Raw genomic sequence first — 19,799 nt, forward strand, 5'->3', positions numbered from 1 at the left:
CTCCAAAATCAGTTCAGATGGTAACTGCAGCCATGAAAGTAAAAGACGCTTGCTCCTTGGAAGAAAAGCTATGACCAAACTAGACAACATATTAAAAAGCAGAGACATTACTTTGCCAACAAAGGTCCACATAGTCAAAGCTATGGTTTTTCCACTAGTCATGTATGGATGTGGGAATAGGACCATGAAGAAAGCTGCCAAAAAAATTGATGCTTTTGTATTGTGTTGTTGAAAACTCTTGACTGCGAGGAAATCAAACCAGTCAATCCTAAAGGAAATCAGTCCTGAATATTCATTGGAAGGACTGATGCTGAAGCTGAAGTTCCAATACTTTGGCCACTTGATGTGAAGAACTGTCTCATTGGTAAAGACCCTAATGCTGAGAAAGACTGAAGGCAGGAGGAGAAGGGGATGACAGTGGATGAGATTGTTGGATGGCATCACTGACTCGATGGACATGAGTTTGAATAAGCTCTGATATTTGGTGATGGACAGGGAATCCTGGCATGCTGCAGTCAATGGGGTTGCAAAGAGTCAGACATGACTGAGTGACTGACCTGAACTGAACAGTACATCCCTTATTGGGTTATGAGTATTAATTGGAATATGTGGCACAGGATTTGGGGCACACAGTAATATTCAAGGTAATAGCTATCATTATGTGGAATGTACTTTTCTAAGCACTTTATATGTTATATAATTCTTACAACAGCCAGATGAGGTTGGTCATGTTATTATCATCATTTTAAAGATGAGGAAACTGAGGAACAGAGAACATAAGAGAGTTACCTGACAACAATCAGCTTGGTGAGCACAGAGGTGTATTTATTCAAGTTTCCTTCTTGGTAGAATGACACCAAGTGGCACTCATGGCAAGTACTTAGAATTGATAGAATTGGGGTATTCCTCGCTGGTAGAGTGGGTGGACCAGATGGCAATGAGCAGTAACCTTGGTCTGATCATCCTCGGCTTAGCAAATTGTGCCTTTGAAAGTCATCCTGGGCATCTTTGTATGGCATTGCCCCCCTTTATACCTTTCTTTCACTTCATACATGTTTAAAATGGATTCTAATACAGGTTCCTGGCCTGTCTCAAGTTGGGGCATGGACGAGTGGTACACCTTTCAGCTTCCCATCCCTCCAACACTAAAACTTTGCATGGCCCCCACACTCTCAGGGATTCTTTTCCTAGTCCTGGGCTTCCAGATGTTCTGGGTTAGTATGTGGGCCCACCAAAGAGGAATATTTACCAAAATTCCAGGGAGCCCCTAGGCTGTGGTCTGGAGTCACACTGGTACCTCTGAGCTTTCTTTTTGAGGTTGTAATATTAGAAAATATTTCCACAGAGCTCCTGTTTTTCTTCCTATCTCTTAGACAGAAAACAAAATGATATGCTCAATAATACCACTTCTAGCTACCCTTCTCTTTGTGCCACTGCCTTGCCTATGTTGTTTGCCTCTGATTGTTTACAGGAAAATTCAGGAGCCCCCATGTCTAACTTTGACTTGAAACTTTTTGGTGCAAGGCTGAGATCTTAGCATTAGAGTGTCAGAGCTGGGACCTTAGAGATCATCCTCACATACCTCATTTAACAGCTAGAAAAACTGGGACCCAGAGAGAGGAAGGGACTGACCCTTCAGTGCCTTTTTGGCCTAGAGACAATATAATGTATTGACAAAAATGAGCACACTTTCTGGAGTTGCAGACTTAGGGTTGCATTGTAGATCTTTGGCTAATTAGCTGGGTGATCATGGCTGATCACTTGACTTCTTTGTCCATCAGACTATACAGATGATAGCAAAACTACCTCCCAGAGCTATTGTGATGCTCAGAAGAGACAGAGTGAAAGTATGTAACATGATGTCTGACCCCTGTAGGTGCTCAGTAAGTATTAACTCTCCTGAATCATGGAGCCACTGCTCTTTGTCCCCATGGTTTGCCTTGCATTCCACAAGTTCTGAGCATACCTGTATTAGACTCCTCTGCTGAGGTGTAAACTCCTTAAGAACAGGGCAAGATATGGCTTGGCATCTGACATACAGCCCTACATATCAGAGTTCCCACAAATAAAAGGCCCTTGGAAACTGTAGAATAGAATTAGCTAAGAGTTAAATGTCTTGGTGGGGCTTTTGGTGTGTGTCTGATTCTACATAGCAAGAAAGACAAGCAAGTTATTCAGGCTTTCTGGATATCAGACCAAGGTAGCTATTCTTATCCCTCCTTGTCTTGTTTTACTTGTCTGGGAACCAAAGTGACTTCTCACACCTGCTCAAGCTTTACTCTTCAGGTACAAGAAAGAGACTTAAAGTCTAGAACTGGGACGAAAGATTGGGATGGAAAGAGAGATTCATAGAAAAAAAAAGAGAGAGAGGGAGAATATAAGAGAGAGAGAGAGAGGCAGATAGACATATCAAGATAGCTGGTGCCTCTGTGGCCAGAGAGCAACTGGTAAAGGACTGTATCAGTCCTGGGTAGTGGGGCTCATTTGACTTCAGGATAAACAAGACTATGGGTCTTTATAACTCATGGAGCCTTTCAGGGACTCCCAGGGGTCCCTACCTCTATTCCTTCTTCCTCACTAGTCCCTTTCTGTCCTGCTTATTTCCCAGTTTATAGTCAACCCTAGGTGTCTCCAGGCAGATGAAGATGCCATGCTTCCTGCCTGGCTGCCTCTTATTATCATATGTCCTTTCCAGGGTGAGGACATCCTAGACAGGAGCTCGGAGCTGATCTACACTGGGGAGATGGCGTGGATCTACCAGCCCTATGGCCGCAACCAGCAGCGAGTCTTCTTCCTGTTTGACCACCAGATGGTCCTCTGCAAGAAGGTAACCCTACCCCTTTCTTCCCTGAGGGAGATGGTCACCTCAGAGAGCACCAGACCCTTCCTCACTGTCATCCCTTGCTCCAAATGAGGTGAGCAACCCTACTAGGCAAGAACAAGACAGGAAATCGGCAGCAATTCCATATCATGATCACTGGTATGCCTTGACATCACAGGCAGTGCTGTCTTACCGGCTGTGAAACTCTGAAATTCGTAAATTTTGTGTTGGTATATTTTTTAGACTTTTCCATCCTGCTCTTCATGGTGATCTTTCTCACTCTTTTCCACCCAGAGCTGATAGACTACACTGCTGATCTGTACCAGTTCCTAAAAATATTGTAATATTTCTATTCTAGTTTGTGAACAGTGGCTTCCCTGAGCACCTCCTCCCATTTCTTCTCTAATAGCTTTGCCCATCTGGCCCTTACTGCCCTAGGAACCAACACAGGACATCCTAACTTACCCTTACAGGTAGGTACATTTGTAATAGGAAGTTTCCCTGTTCCCCTACCCATTTCCTCTATAAGGTGAGTCACATCCCTACAACTCTCAACTGTGCTCTCTTTTACATTCCCTTCTCTTTAATTTCATTTGAGAAAATGTTTTACTCTTATGATTAACTCAGTATGAGTATTTGTTTCTTAGTATCTTCTCCTTGGCGGGTAGGAGGGTGGTATATGTTTTCAGCCTGATTCCTCCAGATTGGATACTATTTCCTCTACCTCCTCCCTTAGGATAGGGAGTTCAGATAACTTTTGGCTCCAGGGACTGGTGGAAAGAATTTGGGACCAGGGGAAGTTAAAGGAGGGCAAAACCAAAGAATATTTAGAGTGACTTTAAATTCACCATCCTACCCTTAGCTCTTTCTCCATAATTCACTTCCTTTGTTCTCTTCTTCACCCATAGCAAATACCTTTGCAAGGGAATACTAAGTCATGAAACATTAAACACTATAATGTTTTCTAACCTGGAGAAGGAAATGGCAACCCACTCCAGTATTCTTGCCTGGAGAATTCTATGGACAGAGGAGCCTGGTGGGCTACAGTCCATGGAGTCACAAAGAGTTGGATACGACTGAGTGACTTTTTTTTTTCAACCTGGAACAAGAACCACACATTTGTGGTTTGTTTTTTGTTTTTTTTTTTCATTTATTTTTATTAGTTGGAGGCTAATTACTTTACTATATTGTAGTGGTTTTTGCCATACATTGCCATGAATCAGCCATGGATTTACATGTATTCCCCATCCTGAACCCCCCTCTCACCTCCCTCCCCATCCCATCCCTCTGGATCATCCCAGTGCACCAGCCCGGAGCACTTGTCTTATGCATCCAACCTGGACTGGTGATCTGTTTCACACTTGATAATATACATGTTTCGATGCTGTTCTCTCAGATCATCCCACCCTCGCCTTCTCCCATAGAGTCCAAAAGTCTGTTCTATACATCTGTGTCTCTTTTTCTGTCTTTTTTTAAGCTGCTTTTCTCTGTGTATGCCACATCTTGTATTAAATCTTTGTTCACTTGCCTTTGATGGTACATTAAGGGAACAAATTGAATTTCAAGTCAAACTTCCTCAGTGTTTGGAGATAAGCTTTTAAGTACCAGCTCTGGAACTGATAGCTGGCTAGTTAATGGAGATAGTTACTGCCTCAGTCTTGACCTGGCCCTGGAAGAGATAATTTTTAGGAATCTGGAACTTGGCTAAGCACCTAGCCCTCTTATTATTTACCCCCAACTCTTCCTTAGACTTACATCAAATCAGGAGGCAGATTTTTGAGGATTAATTTAGGTAGCCAAGGAAATTTTCAGCATATCAGCCATGTTACCCATAGGCATCTGCCCATTCTCCCCACTGAGGCATTTTTACACTCAGAACAACCAGTCATAGAGAGACACAGAAAAACAATTAGGAAGCTGGTTTATTTTAGAGTTGTGTACAACTCAGACCCTGTTAATCTGGGCACCTGTCTGCCAAGGCTGAGATTACTTTAAGTAAAATGTGAAACTTAGCTCTGGAAAGAGGTAGATATAAGAAACTAAGAGACAGAGACAGGAGCCAGGACACAAAATAGTGATGCAAAGGCTAGGAATAAAGGGAAGAAACAAGATGGACAGTGGGCTTAGTTTATGAGCAAGGGGCAGCAGAAGAATAAAATGGAGTGAGAGTCAGCTCCAGGCCAACTAGTATGAGCCGGTGATTAAGGAGAAACCAGAAGTCAAGGCAGGGTTGGGGGTTCAAGCAAGTCAACCTTGCAGCATGGGGGTAGCAGGCAACAAGGATCACAAAAACAAGAGAAACCTTGAAGCTAGCAAAGCTTTCTTCCAAGGAGAGCCTTCTTTTTCTAGCAAGAACTGTGGACTTGCCTTCCAGAACAAAGCTAACTCAGACTCTTGAGTATAAAGGGCACTAACTACATACCTGGGCCTTCTTGACTCTGGTTTCTCAAAGCATGAGCAACTACAGCTTGATTTTTCAAAGGTTATTAAAGCTACATATGATGCTTGTGTTGAGGCTATGGTTGAGGATTTCTATTTGATACCTAAAATAGGCCTTTCTATTCAGCAAATAGGGAGTAACCTTTTGAGAAATGACCATGAAGCCAAAATAAGGTATAGAAAAAGACAAGGTCCTTTGTCTGCTGGGTGGTTGAGAACCTCTTGTCACTGCTCTAAAGACTTTCCTCATGAGGTAGAGCTGGAAGAAATGGACAGAGCCTCTTGAAGGTGAAGATTCCTTTGGCAAAGGAAATCTATAAAGGAAAAGAAGAAGGGCCAGGACTAGAACTGGGCGAGTAAGGCACACACCTTAGGCACAGATTTAAAAATGATGCCCCAGAACACAGTAATCTTTTTACAAGGAAGAAAGGGCACAAGAAAGCTAAGTAATCAAATGTTACTACACTAAGCTTTCTGATGAGTTCATATTTTAAAAGGAAGAGGAAACATGGGGCCCTAGCAAGTGGAGAGATAATATGTAATATTTTATATGTGGTAGGATGTTTAATAGGAGTGACAAAGATTAGTTTCATGAATCCTAGAATGGGTAAAAGTTAGTTTTTAAAGATTCTAAGATAATATCAATGATTTTAAAAGATCTGTTCAAAGAAAGAAGAAAAAAAGTGATATTCTGTCAGCTCCCTGCTAAGGACAAATAATTTACTAGTAACAGAGGAACATAAAACTTCTCTGTCAATGGAAAAAGAGCATAAACTTGTTGATGGGGAATTTAAACCTAAAATATCTGTAGTTGTAAGAAAACACTTCAGTGTTCTAAATTTCATACTGTAATTATTGATCCCCTGCACTGTGCCAGCCAGCTCTGCCTTCTTTGGGCTTGTGATCTAAAATAGTTTAAAAATATATACATCATTGGGCACTGAAATAATCCTCAGATGTCCCCAGCAGAATTGCTGTAGATAAACTCAACAGAATCATGTGTTCCAGGAGATCTATCAAAACACTATAGATGAGAAAATGTACCAGTTTTCAAAATTTAAAAGATTCTAGAAATACAGATTGACAATGAAGGACTAACATTCACTGTGTACCTCTATGATTCTGTTCTAATACCTTTATTTTCATTAACTCAATTTAATCATCACAACAAATATATGAGGTAAGTACTATCATTTTTCCCATTTTAAATATATATAAGGTGAGGTACAGAGAAGTTATATGGTTATGAAGTTGCCTAAAAATTGACAGAAGGTAATGGAACAAAACCCTGAATACATTGTTCAATAAAGTTCTTGGTGAAAGTGAAAAATGTATCTTTTATTTTTGCTTAAAAAAAACAAAGGAACTTGTTGACCAACCCAATATAATTTGCCCAAGGTAATACCATAGCTATTGAGTGATGGAGCCAGGAATTGAATCTAGGAAAGCTAGCTCCAAACTTTTCATTAGTAATCTCTGTGTCATTATTCCCATTGAGCTTGTCAGAATTCTAAAATAGATTATCAGAGGTGGACATTTAAATGGAGGTACAGTGACAGGGACTCACCATTGGTTTCCTAAGAGCAGATCATGTCACATAAAATCCAGTTTCTATCTTGCCATTAACTAGAGTAGTTGATGAGAGGGTTGCAGTAGATAGAAAATATCATGATTTTAGCCTGGTGCTTCAGATTTTCTAAGGTTTCCTTGGAGAAGGAATGTGGAATGGTAGAAAAAGCATAAAATTTATGGTCAGATTTGGGGCTCCTTAGTTCCAGCACTCTCTAACTACATGATTTCAAACAAATGACTTTTCACTTCCTTCACCTTTACTTTATTGTCTGTAAAATGAAGGTAACAGCTACTCTACAGGGTTGTGAAGATTAAATGAAATCAGTGCATAATTAAATGCCTGATGGTGGGCCTTATACCTAATAGGTACTTGTTAGTCTTCTCCCAACCCAATAAAGAAATAATCAGCCTTGTAAGATAGTGAGGCTTATGCATGCTCAGTCCTCTGTCAATGGGATTATCCAGGCAAGAATACTGGAGTGGGTTGCCATTTCCTCGTCCCAGGGATCTTCCCAACTCAGGGATCAAACCTGCATCTCCTGCATTGCAAGCAAATTCTTTACCCACTGAGCCATCAGGGAAGCCCCTCCATCACTAGATGTGCCACCAAGTGAGCTAGATGTTTTCCTGCCAGAGATAGTATATAAGAGAGATTGAAAGACCTATCTGACTCCTGAGATAATTTGGCCCAGTTATTATTAATAAGTTCTCATCCAACTCTCAAGATTCTGTTCATTCCCAAAAAGTTAAGTTAAACTTCCCCAACTAGAAGTTGGGATTGTGTACACCACTTAGAACAGCTTGAAAAACATGTAGCTTATTTCAGAGTGTGCATATATGTGTGTGAATATATATATGAAGATGTTTTCTAAGCGTCATTATACTAGGTGGAAAATGACACCAGTGGCTTCTGACTGTGTGATCCCTTCCTTAACTTTTGCTGCTTTCCTCTTTGTCACTTTTGTTTTGAAAAACCTAGATAAGCCTTTTTTTTCCCATTTATTTTTACTAGTTGGAGGCTAATTACTTTACAATATTGTAGTGGTTTCTGTCATGCACTGACATGAATCAGCCATGGATCTACACGTATTCCCCATCCCGATCCCCCCTCCCATCTCCCTCTCCACTCGATCCCTCCGGGTCTTCCCAGTGCACCAGGCCCGAGCACTTGTCTCATGCATCCAACCTGGGCTGGTGATCTGTTTCACCCTTGATAATATACATGTTTCGATGCTGTTCTCTCGAAACATCCCACCCTCGCCTTCTCCCACAGAGTCCAAAAGTCTGTTCTGTACATCTGTGTCTCTTTTTCTGTTTTGCACATAGGGTTATCGTTACCATCTTTCTAAATTCCATATGTATGTGTTAGTATACTGTATTGAGTCAGTTCTAATGAGATGGATGAAACTGGAGCCCATTATACAGAGTGAAATAAGCCAGAAAGATAGATAAGCCTTTTTAATTTTTTTTTTCTTGTCCATTATGATATCACTTATGTTTCTGCTCCTCTGCAGCTTGTTGTTGTTCAGTCACTAAATCGTGTCTGACTCTATGTGACCTCATGGACTGCAGCACACCAGGCTTCTCTGTCCTTCAGTATCTCCCTGAGTTTGCTCAAACTAATGTCCATTAAATAGGTGATGCTATCCAATCATCTCATCCTCTGTTGTCCTCTTTTCCTCCTGCTGTCAATCTTTCCCAGCATCAGGATCCTTTCCAATGAATCAGCTCTTCTCATCAGGTGACCAAAGTATTGGAGCTTCAGCTTCAGCATCAGTCCTTCCAGTGAATATTCAGGGTTGATTTCCTTTAGGATTGACTGATTTGATCTCCTTGAAGTCCAAGGGACTCTCAAGAGTCTTCTCCAGCACCACAGATTGAAACAGTCAATTCTTCAGTGCTCAGTCTTCTTTATGTTCCAAATCTCACATCCATATATGACTACTGGAAAACCATAGCTTTGACTATACTTTTTTGGCAAAGTGATATCTCTGCTTTTTAAAATGCTGTCTAGGTTTGTCATAGCTTTTCTTCCAAGGAGCAAGCATCTTTTAATTTCCTGGCTGCAGTCACTGTCTGCAATGATTTTGGAGCCCAAGAAGATAAACTGTGTCACTGCTCCCAATTTTTCCCTATCTATTTGCCATGAAGTGATGATACTGAATGCCATGATATTACTTTTTTGAGTGTTGAGTTTTAAGCCAGCTTTTTCACTCTCCTCCTTCACTCTCATTAAGAGTCTCTTTAGTTCCTCTGTACTTTCTGCCATTAGAGTGGTATTATCTGCATATCTGAGGCTGTTGATATTTCTCCCACCAATCTTGATTCCAGCTTGTGATTCATCCAGCCTGGCATTTCTCATGATATACTCTGCATCTAAGTTAAATAAACAGGGTGACAATATACAACCTTGACATACTCCTTTACCAATTTTGAACCAGTCCATTGTTCCATGTCCTGTTCTAAAAGTTGCTTCTTGTCCTGCATACAGCCTTCTCAGGAGATAGGTAAGGTGGTCTAGCCTTCCCATCTCTTTAAGAATTGTCCAGTTTGTTGTCATCCACACAAAGACTTTAGTGTAGTTAATGAAGCAGAAATAGATATTTTTCTGAAATTCCTTTGCTTTCTCTATGATCCAATGAATGTTGGTAATTTGGCCTCTGGTTCTGCCTTTTCTTAGACCTTGCTTATACATCTGGAATTTCTCAGTTCATGTACTGCTGAAGCCTAGCTTGAAGGATTTTGAGTTGCTAGCTTATGAAATGAGCACTACTGTACAGTAGTTTGAACATTCTTTGGCATTGCTCTTCTTTGAGATTGGAATGAAAACTGACCTTTACCAGTTCTTTGGCCACTGCTGAGTTTTCCAAATTTGCTGACATATTGAGTGTAGCTTTTTAACATCATCTTTTAGTATTTGAAATAGTTCAGCTGGAATTCTATCACCTCCACTGGCTTTGTTTGCAGTAATACTCCCTAAGGCCCACTTGACTTCACACTCCAGGATGTCTGGCTCTAGAAGAGTGACTACACATTTGTGTTTATCCGAGTCATTAAGACCTTTTTTGTATAGTTCTTCTGTGTATTCTTGCCATTTCTTCTTAATCTCTCCTGGTTCTATTAGGTCCTTACCAATTCTGTCCTTTACCATGCCCATCCTTGCATGAAATATTCCCCTGATATCTCCAATTTTTTAAAGAGATTTCTAGTCTTTCCCATTCTATTGCTTTCTTCTGTTTCTTTGCATTAAGAAGTCTTTCTTCTCTCTCCTTGTTATTCTTTGGATCTCTTCAGTTAGATATATCTTTACCTTTCTCCTTTGCCTTTTGCTTCTCTCCTTTTCTCAGCTATTTGTAAAGCCTCCTCAGACAACCACTTTCGTTTCTTGAATTTATTTTTCTTTGGAATGGTTTTGATCACTAACTCCTGTACATTGTTACAAATCTTTGTCCATAGTTCTTCAGGGACTCTGTCTACCAGATCTAATCCCTTGAATCTATTTGTCACCTACATGGTATAATCATAAGGGATTTGATGGCCTGTGGTTTTCCCTACTTTCTTCTATTTAAGCCTGAATTTTGCAATAAGGAGCTCATGATCTTAGCCACTGTCAGCTCCAGGTCTTGTTTTTTGCTAACTGTATACAGATTCTCCATCATTGGCTACACAGTATGTAATCAATCTGATTTTTTCAATGTTGACCATCTGGTGATGTCCATGTGTAGAGTTGTCTCTTGTGTTGTTGGAAGAGGGTATTTGCTACGACTGGTATGTTCTCTTGACAAAACTCTGTTAGCCTTTGCCCTGCTTCATTTTGTACTCCAAGGCCAAACTTGCCTGTTACTCCAGGTATCTCTTGACTTCCTACTTTTGCATTCTAGTCCCCTATGATGAAAAGGACATCTTTTTTTGGATGTTGATTTTAGAAGGTCTTGTAGGTCCTCACAGAACTGTTCAACTTCAGCTTCTTTGGCATTAGTGGTTGGAGCATAGACTTGGATTACTCTGATATTGAATTGTTTGCCTTGGAGACAAACTGAGATCATTCTGTTGTTTTTGAGATTGTACCCAAGTACTAGTATTTCCTGATAGCTCAGTTTGTAAACAATCTGCCTGCAATGCAGGAGACCCCAGTTTGATTCCTGGGTTGGGAAGATCCTCTGGAGAAGGGATCGGCTACCCACTCCAGTATTCTTGGGCTTCCCTTGTGCCTCAGCTGGTAAAGAATCCACCTGCAATGCAGGAGACCTGGGTTTGATCCCTGGGTTGGGGAGATCCCCTGGAGAAGGGAAAGGTTACCCACTCCAGTATTCTGACCTAGAGAATTCCATGGACTGTATGGTCCATGGGGTTGCAAAGAGTCAGACATGACTGAGCACCTTTCACTTTCATTTCACCCAAGTACTGCATTTTGAACTATTTTGTTGACTGTGAGGGCTAATCCATTTCTTTTCAGGAATTTTTGCCCACAGTGAAAGTGAAAGTGAAGTCTCTCAGTTGTGTCCAACTCTTTGCCACCCCATGGACTGTAGCCTACCATGCTCCTCAGTCCATGGAATTTTCCAGGCAAGAGTACTGGAGTGGGTTGCCATTTCCTTCTCCAGGGGATCTTCCCAACCCAGGAATCAAACCCAGGTCTCCTGCACTGCAGGCAGATGCTTTACCATCTGAGACACCAGGGAAGCCCACAGTAGTACATATAACTGTTATCTGAATTTAATTTTGTTTAATGATTTTTTTGTTGTTGTTATTTTCCTCCTGAGATGATTATATTGGAAATGATTTAGTTGCTTCTGGAAATTTTACCATTTTTTGTTTCTCCCCCTTCATATTTTATTGAGGAAGAGAGGACAACCCCTTTTCCCTCTCCTCAGTTAATCATCCACCAATATTCTTACAATTCTGCTGTTGCCGCAAACAGTCTTTTCCCTATCTTTCATCAATTGTGCCAGTCTGGACATGCTCTGTTGTTCCCTGTGTCATAACTGCTTAGTTTTTTGTTGCCTTCATCATATTCTGGGAGAATTGGAACTAAATTGAATGTAAGGATGCTGGAGAGACAATTTATTCTGTTCATGGAACTTTCTGCCTTTGGACCATTTTTTCATGAACTAAAAGGCCAAACTTGGAGGTTGAGGCATTTGTGACAACTCAAAAATGCATTAGAGATGGAATTGAGTAGAAAAAAAAAAAAAAAAAGACTTCTATTTAAAACCAGTGGATTTTTTTTTTCATTTATTTTTATTAGTTGGAGGCTAATTATTTTACAATATTGTAGTGGTTTTTGCCATACATTGACATGAATCAGCCATGGATTTACATGTGTTCCCCATCCTGAACCCCCCTCCCACTTCCCTCCCTATCCCATCCCTCTGAGTCATCCCAGTACACGAGCCCTGAGCACTTCTCTCATGCATCCAACCTGAACTGATGATCTGTTTCACACTTGATAATATACATGTTTCGATGCTGTTCTCTCAGATCATCCCACCCTTGCCTTCTCCCACAGAGTCCAAAAGTCTGTTCTATATATCTGTGTCTCTTTTTCTGTCTTGCATATAGGGTTATCGTTACCATCTTTCTAAATTCCATATATATGCTTTAGTATACTGTATTGCTGTTTGTCTTTCTGGCTTACTTCACTCTGTATAATGGGCTCCAGTTTCATCCATCTCATTAGAACTGATTCAAATGTATTCTTTTTAATGGCTGAGTAATATTCCATGGTGTATATGTACCATAGCTTTCTTATCCATTCGTCTGCTAATGGGCATCTAGGTTGCTTCCATGTCCTAGCTATTATAAACAGTGCTGCAATGAACATCGGGGTGCACGTGTCTCTTTCAGATCTGGTTTCCTCGGTGTGTATGCCCAGGAGTGGGATTGCTGGGTTATATGGCAGTTCTATTTCCAGTTTTTTTAAGGAATCTCCACACTGTTCTCCACAGTGACTGTACTAGTTTGCATTCCCACCAACAGTGTAAGAGGGTTCCTTTTTCTCCACACCCTCTCCAGCATTTATTGCTTGTAGAATTTTGGATAGCAGCCATCCTGACTGGCATGTAATGGAACCTCATTGTGGTTTTGATTTGCATTTCTCTGATAATGAGTGATGTTGAGCATCTTTTCATGTGTTTGTTAGCCATCTGTATGTCTTCTTTGGAGAAATGTCTGTTTAGTTCTTTGGCCCATTTTTTGATTGGGTCATTTATTTTTCTGGAATTGAGCTGCAGGAGTTGTTTTTATATTTTTGAGATTAATCCTTTGTTGCTTCATTTGCTATTATTTTCTCCCATTCTGAAGGCTGTCTTTTCACCTCGCTTATAGTTTCCTTTGTTGTGCAAAAGCTTTTAAGTTTAATTCAGTTGCATTTGTTTATGTTTGTTTTTATTTCCAATATTCTGGGAGGTGGGTCATAGAGGATCGTGCTGTGATTTATGTCGGAGAGTATTTTGCCTATGTTCTCCTCTAGGAGTTTTATAGTTTCTGGTCTTACATTTAGATCTTTAATCTATTTTGAGTTTATTTTTGTGTATGGTGTTCTAGTTTCGTTCTTTTACAAGTGGTTGACCAGTTTTCCCAGAACCACTTGTTAAAGAGGTTGTCTTTTTTCCGTTGTATATTCTTTCCTCCTTTGTCGAAGATAAGGTGTCCATAGGTACGTGGATTTATCTGTGGGCTTTCTATTTTGTTCCATTGATTTATATTTCTGTCTCTGTGCCAGTACCATACTGTCTTAATGACTGTGGCTTTGTAGTAGAGCCTGAAGTCAGGCAGGTTGATTCCTCCAGTTCCATTCTTCTTTCTCAAGATTACTTTGGCTATTTGAGGTTCTTTTGTATTTCCATACAAATTGTGAAATTATTTGTTCTAGGTCTGTGAAAAATACCATTGGTAGCTTGATAGGGATTGCATTGAATCTATAGATTGCTTTGGGTAGTATAGCCATTTTCACAATATTGATTCTTCCAATCCATGAACACGGTATATTTCTCCATCTATTTGTGTCCTCTTTGGTTTCTTTCATCAGTGTTTTATAATTTTCTATATATAGGTCTTTTGTTTCTTTAGGTAGATATACTCCTAGGTATTTTATTCTTTTTGTTGCAATGGTGAATGGTATTGTTTCCTTAATTTCTCTTTCTGTTTTCTCATTGTTAGCATATAGGAATGCAAGGGATTTCTGTGTGTTAATTTTATATCCTGCAACTTTACTATATTCATTGATTAGCTGTAGTAATTTTCTGGTAGAGTCTTTAGGGTTTTCTATGTAGAGGATCATGTCGTCTTCAAACAGTGAGTGTTTTACTTCTTCTTTTCCTATCTGGATTCCTTTTATTTCTTTTTCTCCGCTGATTGCTGTGGCCAACACTTCCAAAACTATGTTGAAAAGTAGTGGTGAGAGTGGGCACCCTTGTCTTGTCCCTGACTTTAAGGGAAGTTAAATTTTCAATTTTTCACCATTGAGGATAATGTTTGCTGTGGGTTTGTCATATATAGCTTTTATTATGTTGAGGTATGTTCTTTCTAGTCCTGCTTTCTGGAGAGTTTTTATCATAAATGGATATTGAATCTTGTCAAAGGCTTTTTCTGCATCTATTGAGATAATCATATGATTTTTATCTTTCAATTTGTTAATGTGGTGTATTACATTGATTGATTTGCAGATATTAAAGAATCCTTGCATTCCTGGGATAGGGCACACTTGGTCATGATGTATGACCTTTTAAAATGTTGTTGGATTCTGTTTGCTAGAATTTTGTTAAGGATTTTTGCATCTATGTTCATCAGTGATATTGGCCTGTAGTTTTCTTTTTTGTGGCATCTTTGTCTGGTTTTGGAATTAGGGTGATGGTGGCATCAGAGAATGAGTTTGGAAGTTTACTTTCTTCTGCAATTTTCTGGAAGAGTTTGAGTAAGATAGGTGTTAGCTCTTCTCTAAATTTTTGGTAGAATTCAGCTGTGAAGCCATCTGGCTTTTGTTTGCTGGAAGATTTCTGATTACAGTTTCAACGTCCATGCTTGTGATGGGTCTGTTAAGATCTTCTATTTCTTCCTGGTTCAGTTTTGGAAAGTTATACTTTTCTAAGAATTTGTCCATTTCTTCCAAGTTGTCCATTTTATTGGCATAGAGCTGCTGGTAGTAGTCTCTTATGATCCTTTGTATTTCAGAGTTGTCTGTTGTGATCTCTCCATTTTCATTTCTAATTTTGTTGATTTGATTCTTCTCTCTTTGTTTCTTAATGAGTCTGGCTAATGGTTTGTCAATTTTGTTTATCTTTTCAAAAAACCAGGTTTTAGCTTTGTTGATTTTTGCTATGGTATCTTTCGTTTCTTTTGCATTTATTTCTGCCCTAATTTTTAAGATTTCTTTCCTTCTACTAACCCTGGGGTTCTTCATTTCTTCCTTCTCTAGTTGCTTTAGGTGTAGAGTTAGGTTACTTATTTGACTTTTTTTCTTGTTTCTTGAGGTAAGCCTGTATTGCTACGAACCTTCCTATTAGCACTGCTTTTACAGTGCCCCATAGGTTTTGGGTTGTTGTGTTTTCATTTTCATTTGTTTCTATGCATATTTTGATTTCCTTTTTGATTTATTCTATGATTTGTTGGTTATTCAGAATCCTGTTATTTAGCCTCCATATGTTTGAATTTTTAATTGTTTTTTTTTTTTCCTGTAATTGAGATCTAATCTTACTGCATTGTGGTCAGAAAAGATGACTGAAATAATTTCAATGTTTTTGAATTTACCAAGGCTAGGTTTATGGCCCAGGATATGATTTATTCTGAAGAAGGTTCCATGTGCACTTGAGAAAAAGGTGAAACTGATTGTTTTGAGGTGCAATGTCCTATAGATATCAATTAGATCTAGCTGGTCCATTGTGGCATTTAAAGTTTGTGTTTCCTTGTTAATTTTCTGTTTAGTTGATCTATCCATAGGTGTGAGTGGGGTATTAAAGTCTTCCACTATTATTGTGTTATTGTTAATTTCCCCTTTCATACTTGTTAGCATTTGCCTTACATATTGGGGTGCTTCTATGTTGGGTGCATATATAATTTTTATATCTTCTTGGATTGATCCTTTGGTCATTATGTAGTGTCCTTCTTTGTCTCTTTTCACAGCCTTTATTTTAAAGTCTATTTTATCTGATATGAGTATTGTCACTCCTGCTTTCTTTTGGTCTCCGTTTGCATCAAATATTTTTTTCCAGCCCTTTGCTTTCAGTCTGTATGTGTCCCTTGTTTTGAGGTGGTCTCTTGTAGACAGCATATATGGGGGTCTTGCTTTTGTATCCATCCAACCAGTCTTTGTCTTTTTGTTGGGGCATTCAACCCATTTACATTTAGGGTAATTATTGATAGGTGTGGTCCTATTGCCATTTACTTTGTTGTTTTGGGTTCGCATTTATACAACCTTTCTGTGTTTCCTGTCTAGAGTAGATCCTTTAGCATTTATTGAAGAACTGGTTTGGTGGTGCTGAATTCTCTCAGTGTTTGCTTGTCTGTAAAGCTTTTGAATTCTCCTTCATATCTGAATGAGATCCTTGCTGGGTACAGTTTTCCAGGTTGTAGGTTATTCTCTTTCGTTACTTTAAGTATGTCCTGCCATTCCCTTCTGGCCTGAAGAGTTTCTATTGAAAGATCAGCTGTTATCATTGTGGGAATCCCCTTGTGTCTTATTTGTTGTCTCTCCCTTGCTACTTTTAATATTTGTTCTTTGTGTTTGATCTTTGTTAATTTGACTAATATGTGTCTTGGGGTGTTTCGCCTTGGGTTTATCCTGTTTGGGACTCTCTTGGTTTCTTGGACTTGTGTCACTATTTCCTTCCCCATTTTAGGGAAGTTTTCAGCTATTATCTCCTAGAGTATTTTCTCATGGTCTTTCTTTTTGTCTTCTTCTTCTGGGACTCCTATGATTCGAATGTTGGGGCGTTTCACATTCTCCCAGAGATTCCTGAGGTTGTCCTCATTTCTTTTTATTCTTGTTTCTTTTTTCCTCTCTGCTTCATTTATTTCCACCATTTTATATTCTACCTCACTTCTCCTATCTTCTGCCTCCAGTATTCTACTGTTGGTTCCCTCCAGAGTGTTTTTTATCTCATTTATTGCATTATTCATTTTTAATTGACTCTTTTTTATTTCTTCTAGGTCCTTGTTAAACATTTCTTGCATCTTCTCAATCCTTGTCTCCAGGCTATTTATCTGTAATTCCATTTTGTGTTCAAGATTTTGGATCATTTTTTATTATCATTATTCTAAATTCCTTTTCAGTAGATTCCCTATCTCCTCCTCTTTTGTTTGGCCTGGTGGGCATTTTTTATGTTCCTTTACCTTCTGGGTAAATGTATTTCTCTGCCTTTTCATCTTGTTTAGATTGCTGTGTTTGGGGTGGCCTTTCTGTATTCTGGTGGTGTGTGGTTCCTTTTTATTGTGGAGGTTTCTCCCAGTGGGTGGGGTTGGACGACTGGCTTGTCAAGGTTTTCTGGTTAGGGAAGCTTGCGTTGGTGTTCTGGTGGGTGGAGCTGAATTTATTTTCTCTGGAGTGCAATAGAGTGTCCAGTAGTGTGTTTTGAGATGGGTCTATGGGTTTGGTGTGACTTTGGGCAGCCTGTATGTTGATGTTCAGGGCTGTGTTCCTGCATTGCTGGAGAATTTGTGTGGTATGTCTTGCTCTGGAACTTATTGGCTCTTGGGTGTTGGTTGGTTTCAGTGTAGATATGGAGGCTTTTGGATGATCTCTTATTACTTAATGTTCCCTGTAGTCAGGAGTTCTCTGGTATTCTCAGGTTTTGGGCTTAAGCCTCCTGCCTCTGGATTTCAGTCTTATTCTTCCAGTAGTGTCAAGACTTCTCCATCTGTACAGCACTGATAATAAAACTTCTAGGTTAATGGTGAAAAGATTATCCACTGTGAGGGACACCCAGAGAGGTTCACAGAGATACATGAAGAAGAGGAGAGGGAGGAAGGAGATAGAGCAGAGCAAGAGGAGAAAAAGGAGGACTCAAAAGGAGAGAGACAGATCTAGGCAGTACTCTGTTCCCTAAGTGTTCTCTGCAGCCCAAAACACCCACAGAGATTCACAGAATTGGATTGAGAAGAGAAGGGGGAGGGAGGAAATAAAGGTGATCTGGGGGAGAAAAAGGAGAGTCAAAAGGGGGAGACAGTAATCATCACAGTCCTGAGTAAAAATGGGTACTGAATATTGGATTCTTAAATGTCCAAAATTGATATCAAATACTGAAAAACAAAGATTAAAAATCTAGAGTAGAGGTTAGACTCTTAAAAATACAATATTAAAAAAACAAAAACACAAAAAATTAAGAAATATATATGAAGTTTGCTTTAAAAATAGGGTCTTTTTTTTGCGAGGTTATAGTGGCTTATGAAAATGAAAATTAAGGAATAATAGAGGACTTTAAAAAAAACAGAAAAAAATTTAATTAAAAAAATAATAATAGTAAAAATATATCTAGGAGTTTCTCTGGAGCTGTTGCGGATAGTGTGGGTTCAGTTCAGTTTCAGATAGTTCCTTGTTCCAGCTTATACTTCTCACTATCTATAAGCCCCTTCCAGTGTAGTTGGTGTTAACTACAGGGATTTTAATCTGCTGCACCTGTCACTTCTAAAGCAGCTCCCTTTGTTTATTTGGCTTCTGTTTGCAGGTCTCTTCAGTGTCTAATTCCCACCCTGACACAAGGTGGCAGAGGTGGTCTCTTGTTTAGGTTCACTTGTTCAGTTGTGCTGTGGGGAGGGAGGAACACTGCAAACAAATATCACTGGCGTGTGTGGGCAGTACTCACAGTGTTTCGGCCACACTGGGTTTGCCCCCGCTCAAGGCATGTGTGCTTTCCCCATCTACACTGCTTAGGCTCCAAGTTGCTCTCCAGGGAGCGGGCCCTGATTTGAGTGCACTTCCCAGGCCCAAGCTGCTCAAATTCAGGTTTTCGGGTACTCCACAGAGGTGCAGACTTGGTTGGCCCTGCGTTTTGTGCCTTCCCTGGTTGGAGCAGCTCAGGCAGCCAGGAGCTTGATGAGCACATTCTCCTCAGGTGCAGTGCAACTTCTCCCCTCCCAGTCCCAGTCTCAATTTCTGGCACGCTCAGTCCAGTGTGCCTTGTGTCTCTTCTAGGGAGCTGATCTCTGGCTGTGACCCTCCCGGCAGATGTCAAACATCCAGAATCTCAGGAAGTCTTTGATTAGAGACTGGAAGCCTGTTTGTAGTTTGATAGGGGATGCCAGCTCTGGGGCTGAGTTTACCCCTTTCCCCTCTCCCCTGCCTCCTGCCTCTGGTGGGGGATGGGCTGGTCCACAGCCGGCTAGCTCTTCTCTGGAATTGCTCAGTCCTTCCTTTGTTCTGTGAAACGGCCAGCAGTGCCTTAGTTTAGGGCTTTTTGCAGGTTAATTCTCTCTCTCTCTCTCTCTTGCTATCCTACAGTTTAAGTTGCTGTTTCACATTAGCTCCCTCAGATTGCCCTCAGGGCATTCAGGCCCGGTCCTTACCCTAAGCAATGCCACCTGCTCCTCTCCGTCCAGCCCCCACTTGCTGGTGGCGGATGCGAGCATCTGGGGGTACTTTTCTGCTGGGAGTTGCTTTTAGGCATGTAATCTGTGGGTTTTATTTATTTTTCCTCCCAGTTAGGTTGCCCTCTGAGATTCTAAAACTTCCCCCAGACCCGCCGGTGAGAGGTTTCCTGGTGTTTGGAAACTTCCTCTATTAAGACTCCCTTCCAGGGACAGATCTCCGTCCCTAACTCTTTTGTCTCTCTTTTTATCTTTTATATTTAGTCCTACCTCCTTTTGAAGACAATGGGCTGTTTTTCTGCGTGTCTGATGTCCTCTGCTAGCGATCAGAAGTTGTTTTGTGGAGTTTGCTCAGTGTTCAAATGTTCTTTTGATGAATTTGTGGGGGAGAAAGTGATCTCCCCATCCTATTCCTCTGCCATCTTAGCTCCTCTCTCCAAAACCAGTG

The 19,799-nt window shown here is 40.2% G+C and overlaps 1 protein-coding gene across 16 annotated transcripts in view; it reads left to right on the forward strand.

Annotated features, from left to right (window-relative positions):
- Nucleotides 1–19,799, forward strand: part of ARHGEF9 (Cdc42 guanine nucleotide exchange factor 9) — a 435,862-nt gene that overhangs the window by 376,426 nt on the left and 39,637 nt on the right. For all 16 annotated transcript variants that reach the window (XM_043895128.1, XM_043895127.1, XM_043895129.1 and 13 more), the window contains one exon: nt 2,696–2,827. In XM_043895128.1, coding sequence (XP_043751063.1) covers nt 2,696–2,827 — 132 coding nt within the window. The remainder of the gene's footprint in view (nt 1–2,695; nt 2,828–19,799) is intronic.

This window comes from Cervus elaphus, chromosome X (genome assembly GCF_910594005.1).
Source record: "Cervus elaphus chromosome X, mCerEla1.1, whole genome shotgun sequence".
Taxonomy (NCBI): domain Eukaryota; kingdom Metazoa; phylum Chordata; class Mammalia; order Artiodactyla; family Cervidae; genus Cervus; species Cervus elaphus.